Source organism: Panthera uncia, assembly GCF_023721935.1.
Source record: "Panthera uncia isolate 11264 chromosome E2 unlocalized genomic scaffold, Puncia_PCG_1.0 HiC_scaffold_19, whole genome shotgun sequence".
In the NCBI taxonomy this organism is placed as follows: domain Eukaryota; kingdom Metazoa; phylum Chordata; class Mammalia; order Carnivora; family Felidae; genus Panthera; species Panthera uncia.
The window spans coordinates 31,473,728-31,487,475 of NW_026057588.1; the positions used below are offsets into that span (position 1 = coordinate 31,473,728).

The 13,748-nt window shown below is 52.8% G+C and overlaps 1 protein-coding gene across 1 annotated transcript in view; it reads left to right on the top strand.

The window, feature by feature from the left end:
• SLC12A3 (solute carrier family 12 member 3) overlaps positions 1 to 10,238 on the top strand; it is a 37,656-nt gene extending 27,418 nt beyond the window's left edge. The window contains exons 24-26 of the mRNA XM_049622166.1: positions 2,695 to 2,830; positions 4,520 to 4,587; positions 9,805 to 10,238. Of these exons, the coding sequence (XP_049478123.1) occupies positions 2,695 to 2,830; positions 4,520 to 4,587; positions 9,805 to 9,946 (346 nt within the window). The 3' untranslated portion in view covers positions 9,947 to 10,238. The remainder of the gene's footprint in view (positions 1 to 2,694; positions 2,831 to 4,519; positions 4,588 to 9,804) is intronic.
• The last annotated feature ends 3,510 nt before the right edge of the window (positions 10,239 to 13,748 follow it).

Here is a 13,748-nt window from a genome sequence, read left to right on the forward strand (position 1 = left end):
GGGGGGTGGGGGGGATGTCTGGCTTCACACTTCCCACTGCTTGCTACTCATAAGTTTCTAAATTTTCTCCAACACCCTGAATGTTTTCATAAAGCAGTGGTTCTCAAACCTTGGCCCCTGTCAAAATCACACGGAAGGGTGTATGACAACACAGCTTGCTGGGTCCCCCTCCCCCGCCCCCTGCCCCAAGATGCTGAGTCGGCAGATCTGGGTCAGTGCCTGAGAACTTGCATTTCTAATAAGCTCTCAGGTGCTGGTCCAGGCACCCAACTTTGAGAACCACTGTCTTAAAGACAGTCCTGAGTCAATGTTCAAAAATGCCAGATTGATGGCTTCTGCCTACTTGTGGCTTCTGAGCTCTAGACCTTGACCTTTTTGTGAGGTCTCAGCTCCACTACGAACTTACTCCTTCTCTAGGCATTGCCTAATTTAAGTTCCTGAGAAAGGAACTATGACTGGCCTAGTTTATCTCTTCCTGCCAGGCGAAGGTAGAGGTTGCCGCAAAGCCTATTTCTTGGCTACCTTTGCTCCAGTTGGCTGCGGCCAGGGTTGGCAGAGTCACAGGCCCAGAAGCACATGGCTGGAGGGCAGGGGCCGTGGCAGAGGCACATTCCAGAACTGAAGAAACAAAGTCCCTGAGGCAGAAACATGGCAGCGACAGCCCCTGATGTTATTTTTATAAATACATCGGTGCTTAGAGTGGGGCGAATGTTGAATGGTCTGGGCCACGGCTCTCCTCCTCTCCCCCCACCCCCACAACAGCAAGCACACAGACTTCAAGCAACACCCCCATGTGAACTTGTAGCTAGGCTCAATGGTGGGGTCAGAAGGAAGATTATTTGCTTGCTCAATGATTCAATTTCATATTCTGAAACTAAGACGTTTACAATAGGGTTTGCTTTCTGCAAATCAGTCTAATCGAGGTTTTCCAGCACTCCACCTCCCTAGTAAAAAGTAAGGTCCGTCCGACCTCTTAATTCTCCCTTAGGTTCCCCATTTCCTGGAAAGGAAAGGAAATCAAGAAAGGAACTAGTCAGTGGTGATGGGTATACTGGGCCCTACTGTGTGTTGGGGCAGAGGTGAGTAATCACAGCTCCCACCACCAGAGTTTACTCTCGCCCAAGTGCAGGCTAGAGGAAGTCAAGAGCCATCAGAACGCTGCAGACACGGACCAGAACGCACAAGACAATGCAGCTGTCTCTGTTGGCAAAGCCTTGAGAAAGGCCTCGAGCAGAGACACTGGGGAATACCTTCCAGCAGGGAGGAGACTGAGAGCAAAAGCACGCAGACCCCATCCAGCAGCCCTGATCTTTAAAACCCCCGCCTTGGCCCCTCTCTGCCTCCACTTCCTGGCCCACTGTCTCCTCCTTTGCACAAACTTCTCCAAAGAGATTTAAGCCCTTCGTGGCCACTACCTCACGGAAATCACCCTCGCCAGCGTCAGTGCTCACCTCCGCACCACCTTGTCCTTATCTTTCTCTGCCTCTCCACTACATTTGACACAGCGATCCTTCCTGAAACAGTTCTTTTGGCTCTGGAGACGTCGCCCTTGACAGGATCTCTCCTACCTTAGTGATCCTTCTTTCCAGTTTTTTATTTTATTTTTTAATTTTTTTTTTTTAGCGTTTATTTATTTTTGAGACAGAGAGAGACAGAGCATGAACGGGGGAGGGTCAGAGAGAGGGAGACACAGAATCTGAAACAGGCTCCAGGCTCTGAGCTGTCAGCACAGAGCCCGACGTGGGGCTCGAACTCACGGACCGCGAGATCATGACCTGAGCCGAAGTCGGCCGCTCAACCGACTGAGCCACCGAGGTGCCCCATCCTACTTTCCAGTTTTAATTGCTGATTATTCCTCCTTTATCTGATATAAACTAGTCTACATCCTTGGGATTGGGCCCTGGGCATTTTTTTCTCTTGACTCTGTCCCCCATGTGAGCTCATCCATCCATATGGCTTCAGGCGGCTTCATCTGAATGCTGACCAGTCCCAATTTCTATTTTAAATAATGTAAGTCAAGTCACAGAACAGCCACAGACAGCTTCCTGTCTCACTCAGGGCAAATAACGAAGGCCTGTCTGATCTGGGTGCCCCACTCACCTTGCTCTGGCCATACTGGCTCCTTTGCTGCTCCCCAAACACACCAAACACACTTCCGCCTCAGGGCCTTTGCACCTCCAGTTCTGTGTGCTTCAGCACCCGCTGACCTGTGAGGAGCTGGCTTCAGAAGGACAGGCATCCTTCAGCTTCAGGAAGGCCTTCCCCACCCCAAATATTCCCAGTCCTGGTACTCAGTTTGTGCCTTCAGGAAACTTCCCCTCTATATTGGCCTGTTTATTGCCCAGCAGACTGTGCGCTCTGTAGATAGCGGACGTTGTGGGGTTTGTTCCCTGGCAAGTAGCACAAAGCCTGGCCCAGGATGGTACTCAGGAGCTACCTGGGGACCGGTCGAGTGGGTAGAAGTGGATCCCGAGGCGGTCGTGTGGACAGCTTGCGGAAGGTTGGCTGAATGCCACAGCCAGCGTCAGTGCCGATTTCTGCGCAGAAGCTGCTTTGATGTAAACCGCAGTGGCAGAATGGGTTCAGCCTATAAAGAACGTCCCTTTGGTTCCCATGCCCATCTCCCTCGGGGGACCTGGTTCCCATGGAAACTGGGCCATCTCACCTGGTCTCACCTCCTCTCTCTGTCCCTAGCACCAAGAGGTTTGAGGACATGATTGCACCCTTCCGCCTGAATGACGGCTTCAAGGATGAGGCTGCTGTCACCGAGATGAGGCGGGACTGCCCCTGGAAGATCTCAGATGAGGAGATTAACAAGAACAGAGTCAAGGTACCAGAGACAGAAGGGCCTTGCCGGGGTGGGTGGGGGTCAAGGCCCTCCTCTGGGTCAGGGCCATGTGCCGTATCTGTCTTAAACTTTCTTTCTTTTTTTTTTTTTTTAAGCTCATTTATTTATTTTGGGAGAGAGCAAGTGAGTGAGTGGAGAGGGGAAGAGAGAGAAAGAGAAAGAGAGAGGGGGAGAGAGAGAATCCCAAGCAGGCTCTGCACTGTCAGCATGGAGCCTGATGCAGGGGCTGGAACCCATGAACTGTGAGATCATGACCTGAGCCAATATCAAGAGTCCGATGCTTAACCCACTGAGCCACCCAGGCGCCCCTGATCTGAACTTTCTTAACGTTCTCCTCTTAACCCTCCCCCTCTACCATGCCCCAGCCTCTGGGGTATCCTCAAGCCACAGATGTTGGTAGCCCAGTCGTGGAACTCAGAGCCATTCTTGGCACGAGAGCCTGGTCCTCCTGCCCATTTGAGTCACCCCCGGCCATGGCAAAGGACTGGCCGGAGCTCTTCCTCTCCTCTCTATGGCTGGTGGGAGGGATTCCTGAGACAGGTGGCAAAGGTCAAGGTAGACCTTGTGCTATGGGCCAACAAGCTGCCTGGTGGCTCCCCTTAGCCTGTGGACCCCATCCCACAAGCAGCCTAAAGCCATGGATGCCCCTGCCCAGGTAGCAGCTTCCAGACTCTTTCAAGGCCTAAAGGAAAGTGGTGGCTGCCGTGGCCACTCTGCGGTGGGGCGAGCTGTGGGAGCGCCTGGGGATCACAGTTCTGCTCCCTGTGTGCTCTGGGTTGGTGGTCCCCCCACCCCCACTTTGCCCCTTAGAGGACATGTAGCACACTCTGGGACACCATCCCATCCCACCTTCCCGCAAGGAAGAATTACTCCCTGCAAACGTCACCAGTTCAGGATCTGGAGTCTGGGATCTCAGTGAACTCACTTCCCTCCTTCTTTGGGGTGTCCTCCCACGGTCAGACTCTTGAGTGTCAATCATTTCTGAACCATCTGGAGACAGGTCTTGGGGTGGGAGGGAGCCTCCCAACCCAACCTCACGTAAGCTTTGGGGAGTTCTGATCTGTGAGAGCCCTGAGGCTCTACCCCAGAGGGCCCACAGCTCCTTGGGAAATGCCGGATAAAGCATAGTGTCCCCAGAAGGCTCTGGCTTAGCCTGGTGCAGAGAAGGAGATGGCATGTTCCACCTCTGCTCCGACTCTACCTTATCGAGAGGCTTCCACACTCCAGGACCTCGGCTTGGTGATTTGCATGGGTCATCGCTCTCGATGCTGCCCAAATTCCCCCAGGGAGGGGATTATCCTACCCATTTTGCAGCGAAGACAGTGAAGCTTGGGGGGCCCGCATGCCTTGCCCGGGTTCTCTCTGCTGTGAGCTATCAGGGCTGAGATTCAGACCCAGCTCTCTCCGCACCACAGAAGGCGCTCGCTCCCCCCGACTACGCCCCCAGTCGTGGTAATAAGGTCCGGCAAGGAAAAGCCACGGAGGGCTTCTCAAGGTGAACTTGGCACTCAGTGACTCTGAGGGGCCCCTTCCATCTCAGAGGAAGGAGAGTCTGTAATAGTTTAGGGGGAACAATTCGTGCATCTGGTTTGAATGTTAAAAGAGGCTGGTGGGCTTAGCGGGGACGTTTCCCAAGAATGTAGGCAGTGACCACGTGGCTTTTCGTTCCAGTCCCTTCGGCAGGTGAGGCTGAACGAGATCCTGCTGGATTCCTCCCAGGACGCTGCTCTAGTGGTCATGTAAGTGGTCCCCGGTGGGAGGGGAAGCCTGTCGCAGAGGCCCGGGGCGTCCGCTCTGGGTAGGGATTCAGGAGGTGCGCACCTCAGGAGAGCTGGGGACCCGAGCCCTCCCCTGTGAGGCGGAAGGGCCCGAAGTTCCAGGAAACACAGTCCGGGTGGCTCGTTAGCACGTGGCTGGGCCTGCGTCCGCCGCACCCCCCTCGCCTGAGTGCCAGCTGGCAGAGGTCTAGGGCCTCACACGTCCCAGGCCTCACGGACTCCCCTGACCATGGTCTTTCCTCGTTCGCCTCCTTTTCCTGCCAAACTCAGCTTGGCAAAGAGGACCCAGTCCATTCCAGAAGAAAATCAATTCCTGGTTGTTTGGGAATCACCCGGCCCTTCTTGGCCATTGGCCACCCCCGACTGATGTTGGTGCCAAGCCCGGGCAGCAGAAGGAGAGGCTCGCCATCCCAGGCTCCATGCCCGTCAGACCCTCCGGCTTCCGCTGCTGCTGGCCGTGTCCGGTTATGGGCCACCTCTGAGTATGCGGAAGGCGAGGGGACAGGTGGCAGGGGCACTGAGGGTCTCAGGGTGGCTCTATTCTCTCGGAGGCGGGGGGGAAAAACATGGTCGGCCAAGCCCTCTGAGCGCCCTCCCCGAGAGAAGCCCAGCTCCCAGGGAATGGGGCTATGGGGCAAGGCAGCTAGCTGACCTGGCTCACGTTTCCTGAGGGCTAGTCACCGGGGAGTTCCTCGGGACAGCCCAGAAGCCTGCGGAGACTGGTTTTTCCTCTCCTGAAACCAGGATCCAGCACACCACTTGCAGGCCCCAAAGCAAAATGAAAATGTGTTCAAACATTATTAAGGATGGCAAGATGGCGGCAGCAGAGGATTAAACCCAGCGTGGGACCCTTCCAAGTGCAGGGGCCCCGCGCGACTGCACGGGTTGCACGCCCACGTGGCTGGCTCTGCGGGAGCAGTGCTCCCCGGGGCCGGTAGGGAGATCATTTTTTGTACAAAGGAAGCGCTTCGTGTTTCTTTGATGTGCGAACTGTGGTAAGAGAAAGAGCTGGGTTTATTTGTGAGCCTCTGGCCAACGCCCAGCAGAGAATGCTCCCAGGGCAAGGCTGGACTAGGCTGTGGACTGGGTCAGAGTGCAAGACAGTGGGGATGGCTGCATCCTGGGTTGACTCCCCGGAACTTTCTTTGGGTGTGGTACCTGGTGTGTGCGAAACCACCTCTTCATGAGTGCTACCTGTGTTCGGAGAAGTGGGATTTTGTTTTTGATTTTTTTAATATATTTATTTATTTTTGAGAGACAGAGTGAGACAAAGTGAGGGGGCGGGGTGCAGAGAGAGAGGGAGACACAGAATCCGAAGCAGGCTCCAGGCTCCGAGCTGTCAGCACAGAGCCCGACTCGGGGCTCAAACCCACAAACCGCAAGATCATGACCTGAGCCGAAGTCGGATGTTTAACTGAGCCAAGAGAAGTGGGATTTTCAAAAAAAATTTTTTTCAATGTTTACCTATTTATTTTGAGAGAGAGAGAGCATGAGCAGGGGAGGGGCAGAAAGAGAGGGAGAGAGAGAATCCCAAGCAGGCTCCACGCTGTCAGCACAGAGACTAATGCAGGGCTTGAACTTAGGAACCGTGAGATCATGACCTGAGCCGAAGGCTTAACCGGTTGGAGGCTTAACCGACCCAGCCACCCAGGTGCCCCTGAGAAGCAGGTTTTTTGCATTTTGTCTCTGCTGTCGTTAGCTCACTCTGTGGCCTTGAGCAAGTAACCCTACTTCTCTGTGTCTCCGTCTCCCTGATAATAGAGAAGAGTTAAACCTAATTATTTCCAAGGTTGTCCTTGACTCTAACATGCTGTGATTCTAAGTTTACTTGCCACTAAAATGAGTCGGTCTCTCAAGCCATAAGTCGAGCAGTTTCATCCTGGGAGATGAGCCCCCGCTGATACCTCTCCCTTCCCACTTCCCAATCCCCGGGACCTCAGAGGGAAAGCCAGTCCCCCACCCCCACCAACCTTCGTGGGATTGGCAGGTACAAATAATCATGGGTCCAGACATCTTAGAGAAGATGCCTGTGCATGGTGTCCAAACCCATGGGACCAGCTACATCTGCTGCACAAAGGGTCCCCGGACGTTGGGCCACCTTCACTGGGAGGGCACGGCGGCCACACCTGGGCATTGCCCATCTCCACCCCGGAGACACGCCCACCAGTGTTTCTACAAGTTCAGCAAGGGTCACTTCCATCAGAACCACCGGGGCACTGAGCAAAATGGCCAGTTCCTCTGTTCCCTCCAGATCAGTGTCTGGGGCAGAGTCAAGGAAACTGCATTCCCCAGAAATTCCGAGGAAGGAAAAGAATCCTCCCAGGCCGCGGTGAAAAGATAAAATTACATTTTTCAGCATCTTGAAGAGCGCACTTGGACCATTTTCTAGAGCAGGTTTGGGGCAGAACTTGGTGTTTGCTCTGTACCCATCAGCGGTTTATCTGATTAATGGCCCGTGTTTGAGTTCAGCTTAACCTGAGCAGCTGATAAACCAGCCTTATAGGATGATAAGCCAGCCCGATAACTTTTGTCGAGATGAACAACCTGTCTCTGGTCCCACTTTTGGGTTTGGACCCGTCTTTCTTCCATAAAGACGCCCTCCTCAAAGGCAATAGTAGTCGTCGACATTGCATCTTGTGGATCGAGCTTCTATGCCACACTCAGGCATTGGGCCTTAGTAATTTTCGCAACGCTGTGAAGTGCTTCTGTTTTACACCTGTCTCCCCCACAACACACACACACACACATTGAAGATGAGGAAACTGAGTCTCAGGGGAGTTAGGGCAACTTGCCCGGGATCCCACAGCTGTGAAATGGGGATTGTTTTCTGAAACCTTGGATCCAGGTCAGATGCAAATCTGAACAAAAGGTTCCTTTATTCTGGAGCAGCGTTATTTCTAAAGATTAACAGCTGAAAGCTGTTAATCCTGGGAACAGGAGTGATGCGCCTAGGGTGGAGCGCAAAGGGAGGACAGGTGGACAGGCTCCGCTGGGGAAGGGAACGTGGTGCTGAAGCTTGAAAGGCCACAGCAGGAGTGATGGGTGTCCCCTGCCCCTGGTAATGGAGCCACCAGCTTTGAAATTTCTGATTTCAGTGCCTGAGAATGACGTGGGAGTTCCCGGAGAGTCTTTCAATGTAACTGAAACTTCAGCCTGTTAAATCAGAAAAGTTGGGTTTCGATCTTTCCACTTCCCTTCCCCTGAGTGTCACCAGACACAAACATGTCCTAACTGTGGTGACACTAGCTGATTGAAATACCCCTGTTCCCGCCACCTTTCCCAGTCCTAGGGAACTTGCTTTCCGCCCCCCTCCCCCGCCCCCGCCCCTGCAATGTTTGTTTATTTTTGAAAGAGAGAGAAAAAGAGACAGAATCCAAAGCAGGCTCTGGGCTGTCCGTGCAGAGTATGACACAGGGTTCAAACCTATGAACCACAAGATCATGACCTCGGCCAAAGTTGGATGCTTAACCGACTGAGCCACCCAGGCACCCCCTAGGGAACTTGGTTTCTAAAGGAGGGTAGAGGTGGTCCCAAGGGAGGCTTTGAGGCTGGACTTTTAAATAAGAGACAGCTGCTCAGGGACCCTGGTTGGCCTTCTCAGCAGAGGTGAGGGTTGCAGTGAGCAGAGGCAGCTGGCGGGGGAGAGGGGGGTGATCCCAGACCGTGGTTGGAGCCCCAGCTCTGCCCCGTCCTTTCTGGCTGCTAAGTAGTAATGAGTGCGACATCAGCGGCTGGCGTTAGGAGGTGCTTGCTGTGTGCCAGGCATTGTGTGGCTCCCTTTGTGTGCTTTGTCCTCGTTAGAGCTTGCAAGCATCCTGTGAGGGGGGGGTTGCTGTGTCCTCACCTTAGGGCAGTGAGCCACCTGCCAAAGCCACGTGACCGAGGAGGGGCAGAGCCTTGCTCACAGCTTCCCTGCTGCCAGCTCCCGCCCGTGCTCTGCAGCCCAGAGTTGCTCAGTCTTCCTTTCTGCCCGGGTGCCCTCAGCTGGGAAGAAGGGGGGTTGCTGCAGGCCCTGCCCATCCCCCAGGGTTGTGTTGAAGTTCAGATGAAATAACGGTTGGGATGGACCGTAGGAAAACAGACTGTAAAGTGCAGCCCCCGTGTGAGATGCCGGTGTCTCAAGTTCATGTAATGCCCGCTGGGCCTGTGAGATACTTCGCCTTCTCCTGGAGCCAAGAGCAGGGCAGCCGCTGTCATCCTGAAGTATTTCTGGAATCTTAAGGTGGTGGAAAAGTCACTTCCTGAAATAGCCGTAATTATGTGGTTGAACGGCCGCCCCAGGGCACCTCGTTATTTGCACGGCATTGCAGTGCGGACAAAGGGCTGTCCCAAGGCAAGGGGACAGTGCTGCTCCCAGGGCCTCACATAGACGGCAGGAGGCAGGACAAGAACACACTGAAACATGTGAGCGTATCACACTGTTGTGGCCACAGGCTGGCACGACTCGAGGGGCCTGAGGGGGTGAGATCACCCGTGCGATGGCCCAACTGTACCAGTCTGTGCTCTAGGCACAGGGAAAGGATAGTGAGCAGCACAGACAACAAATGAAAAGAGGTTTTGGAGAGTGGGAAGGGCTGTGAGGACAATGAAACAGGGTGCTGTGATAAAGAGAGACAGTGGCCTGCTCTGGAAGGCAGCTATGTTAACCACTGTATCACCAACGCCCCCCTCACAGGCTGGCTCTGGATAAGGTGATCAGAGAAGGAGGTGCTTGTAAGCCAAGGCCTGAGTGATCTGAAGGAGGAGACAAAGTGGAGAGCTGGAGGCGCTGCCTTCTGGGTGGGGAGAACATCACATGCAAAGGCCCTGGGGCAAGAGCAAGCTTGCCATTTTTTTTTTCTTTTTTTTTCTGGAATGGAGAGAAAGTCATTGTGTCCACAGGGGTGTGAGCGAGGCCCAGGCTGGGAGGAGGTGAGGTTGTGGAGATAGGTGGAGACCAGATCGTGTGAGTCTTACCAGGGCCATGGCTTTGTTTACACAAGCTTTGTGGGTAAAGGTACATTGGAGTCGAGCTTTCAAGGAGAAGGGGAGATCGTTCTTAGGGTGGCTAGGAAGAAGGAGTGGTGAAGGACTCCATAAACAGAGTTGCTATTCAGAAAGCAAGTCATGAGCTGGGGGGGGCTGTGCGGGGAAGGTCTCCTGGTAATTTTTCATCTGCCGCTTCTTCCTGCCTTGCAGTACCTTGCCTATAGGGAGGAAAGGAAAGTGTCCGAGCTCGCTGTACATGGCCTGGTTGGAGACGCTGTCCCAGGACCTCAGACCTCCGGTCATCCTGATCCGAGGAAACCAGGAAAACGTGCTCACCTTTTACTGCCAGTAACTCTAGGCATGGCCACGCCTGCCCAAAGCTGAGGAGGCCTGGGACATCTGTCTGTCGGTGGGGACAAGACTCGTGTCCTGATGTACTTTAACTGGTAGCATCTGATGATCCGACTGAAGAAGCTGGTAGATTTCCAGACTTTGGCTAGACCCCACTCCCAACGGACACGTCCTCTGGGCTTTGTTTTTATAGGCTAGGGAAGTAGCAGATGAATTTGTGTGGAAAGTTCTCTGGTGGATATATATTCCTTTTAAGTTTTCTTTTGATCTTGATTACAATGAATTAAGATTTCCGTCTTTGATTTATCTGCAAATTTGAGTCGGAGTGCTGAGTGTGAATCTCGAAGTTTCTAGACCTTCCCTCGGAGTGCTCCCTCAGTGTACCTCCCTCCTCCAACAGTCAGGAGGATGGACACCCCCCTGCAGCCCTTCCAAGGAGGAATCACAGGGCCCTCTGAGCCTCCATGATGCAAATTTCTTTAACCACTTCTCACTCTCTTCACTTTCAATAATGTGTCTTCAGCATTTGGGTTGGTTCTTTAGTAGACGAGGGACTTTCAAACTTGTTTGGGCTGCAACCCCCAGTGAGAAATATATTTTTTGTTGAGACTTGAAACAAACATGCACTGAAACTATAAAGTGTCACAAAACGATAGCTATCCTTACTATGGGTGATGCGCTCTGATATCTTCTGTTATATTTTGTTTCCTCTTTTTTTTTTTAAGGGAGGGTAGAGGGAGAGAGGGAGAGAGAGAGAATCTCAAGCATACTCCATGTTCAGCATGGAGCCAGACTCAGGGCTTGATCCCATGACCCTGAGATCACGACTTCAGTTGAAATCAAGAGTCGGATGCTCAACAGACTGAGCCGCCCAGGTGCCCCTCTTTTTCTCTTTTGTCGTTGGTTGCAATCCACTAATGGGTGGTGACCCATATTTGCAGAAAGGCCATGTTGGGCATCACTGGCGTTTCTCCATCATATCCCATAGAGAAGGAAAAGGAAGGAAAAAAACATGTGAGGAGGGGTACTGGTGGTGGACGTGTCGAGAATGAGCTTCAAAGGAGGGACAAGAGTTAGGGTGTCTCATGGAAGGATGTTAATTTTCAGGTGTGGTTGGGGAGGGAGGATGGAGGTCTGGTTAGGGATGTTCAGGATGCAGGTTTGGTGGGTCAGGAATGGAGAAGCAGAGAAGAGGTATAAAGATGGCCAGATTGGCAAAGGATCAGAAAGGTCCACGCCCCGTCCAAGGCCTGGTGAAGAGCGAGGGGTAAGGAAGCACCAGCCAAAGACAGGGGCAGAGGGGCTGCGGTGGAGGTGAGTGCAAGACGGGGCTCAGCAGTGAGAGGGAACCTGGGGAAGATGAGCCTTGTTCAGGTAAGGGTGTTTGGATACTTACAGAGCGTTTGCGCCAACCAAGCTAGGACGCAAGAGCAGAAGCTACATTAAGAGATGCCCCGTGCTGGCGGGCGAGGCTCCCTGAAAGGGCATTTCAGCTCTAGATGCACCCCTGCAACTAGTTGGGAGGTATGACTGGCTGGGCCTCCTTGCAATGGCCACTTTCTTCAGGGCGGCCAAAGGAACGAGGCATCTTTGGGTCTGGTAAGCCCCCTCCAAGCCCACTGAAGTGCCCACTTAGTCATGAAGGCAAAAATCTCTTTCTTAGGATCGGGACCCAAGGGACTTCAAAGTCTCCCAGGTCCTGTCGCTGCAGACACCAAAGGCTGGGGGCTTCTAGGCTGTTACAAGCCCCACAGTAGTTTCACCGCATGGGGACTTGGTGAGGGTCACCTAGTGCCTGGCTGAGCTCATTAGGGATGGCTCCTCTGCTCCTGAGGGACCGGAGAGGGGTCCTGCCTCTGAGCCATTCTTTAGACCTGGGACCAATCCCCAACTCCAGATGAGGTGAAGCTTCAGTCAGGGAACGCTTGTCTTTCTAGAACCACATAGAAAACCATTTCCTGGCGAATGGGTGCTCCCTTTTCAGATCTCAGGGAGACCCTGATCCAAGGACAAAAAATGCTCTGGGTTAGGGCGTTAGAAAAACAAACAAAAAACCAATTTTCACTCTGTTGGAAACTGCATTTTGAGCAATGATAATAGCTTTGTTTAAAAAAAAAAAAAAAAAAGCCTTGAGGGGCACCTGAGTGGCTCAGTCGGTTAGGTGTCCGACTTCAGCTCAGGTCATGATCTCACGGTTCACGAGTTCAAGCTCCGCATCGGGCTCTGTGCTGAGCTCAGAGCCTGGAGCCTGCTTTGGATTCTGTGTCTCCTTCTCTTTCTGCCCCTCCTCCGCTCACTCTGTCTGTCTGTCTGTCTGTCTCTCTCTCTCTCTCAAAAATAAATACACATTAAAAAGAAATTATTTTTAAAAAGCCTTAACAGTAAGGTCAAAAACAAATGAATAAAAAATGTGCTCACTTGGTCAACAGAATTTATTTGTTTTGGAGCATGCTGTTTCTCAACTCTGCTGAGTGTTTTGAAAAAATTAACTGTATTGTTTTATCAACCCTGGATTGAACTTTTCTCTGAGCTTCTTCTAGATCTTTAGGTCATATTGCCAGACTTCCACATGAACATTTACAGGAGCCACTAATTTTCCCTTTGCTTCTCTGGCTTGTGTTTGCAGATTCACAGGGAACTCATTTTCTTTTTCTTCTTCTTCTTTTTTTTTTTTTTAAATGTTTATTCATTTTTGAGAGACAGAGACAGAGTATGAGCAGGGAGGGGCAGAGAGAGAGAGGGAGACACAGAATCTGAAGCAGGCTCCAGGCTCTGAGATGTCAGCACAGAGCCAATGCAGGGCTCAAACCCGCAAACTGCCAAGGTCATGACCCGAGCCGAAGTCAGACACCTAACCAACTGAGCCACCGAGGTGCCCCATCTTCTGTCTTAATAAAAGTCTCTGAGTATCTCAATCTTACCTCAAGCCAAGAGGTGGAGGGGTTAAGTGGAAAGAGTCACAGCATGGCCACCAAGAGGCTTGGACTTGAGTTTCTGTCTCCTCCCCAAACCGGCAGTGTGACCTCGGAAAGAGTCACAGCATGGCCACCAAGAGGCTTGGACTTGAGTTTCTGTCTCCTCCCCAAACCGGCAGTGTGACCTCGGATACCCCTTAACCCCTCTGGGCCTCTGTGTAGAACGAGAGAACTGGACCAGAACAGGTGTCACCAGACAGCTGCCTGCTGATGGCTATGGTTTGGACCACACATGGTTGATCAAAGTTGTGAATGCTGGGGGTGGGGCGAAAACCACATTCTTCAGTCACCCCCCACCCTCAGCCACCACTGCCTCCTGCCTTAATGTGTGATCAGAGGCTCTCAAGGTCCTCCAGCTCATTGTTTGGCCCACAGGGCAGCACAGGTGTGACAGATTTCAGTCCCGTGTGTGTGTGTGTGTGTGTGTGTGTGTGTGTGTCTGTGTGTGTGTGTGTGTGTGTGTCTGCCTTTGAGTGATAAAATCTTCCACTTTCGTGAGTTTCAGGGCTGGGAAGTGGCTGGGTATGGCCGGAGCCCAGCGGCAGCCAGCAGCCACACTGGCCACCTCAGCAGGGACTCCTCCCTCATGTCCCCCCCCAGGATCCACTGCCCAGTCAGCTCCCAATGTTCCCCTCACCATTTCAGCCTCCAGATTTCACATCCTCCTTCAGTTCCTGCTCAGACTTGTTGTGGCTTTGAAGTAAGCACAGTGTGGCCCATTTTTCACCCAATAGGCTTGCTGAGTTCAACCTCCCAGGCAGAAAGCTGTGGGCCTCATTAGCACATGGAGAGTCCCCATTTGGACTGGGTTCCCTTTTACACACCTGC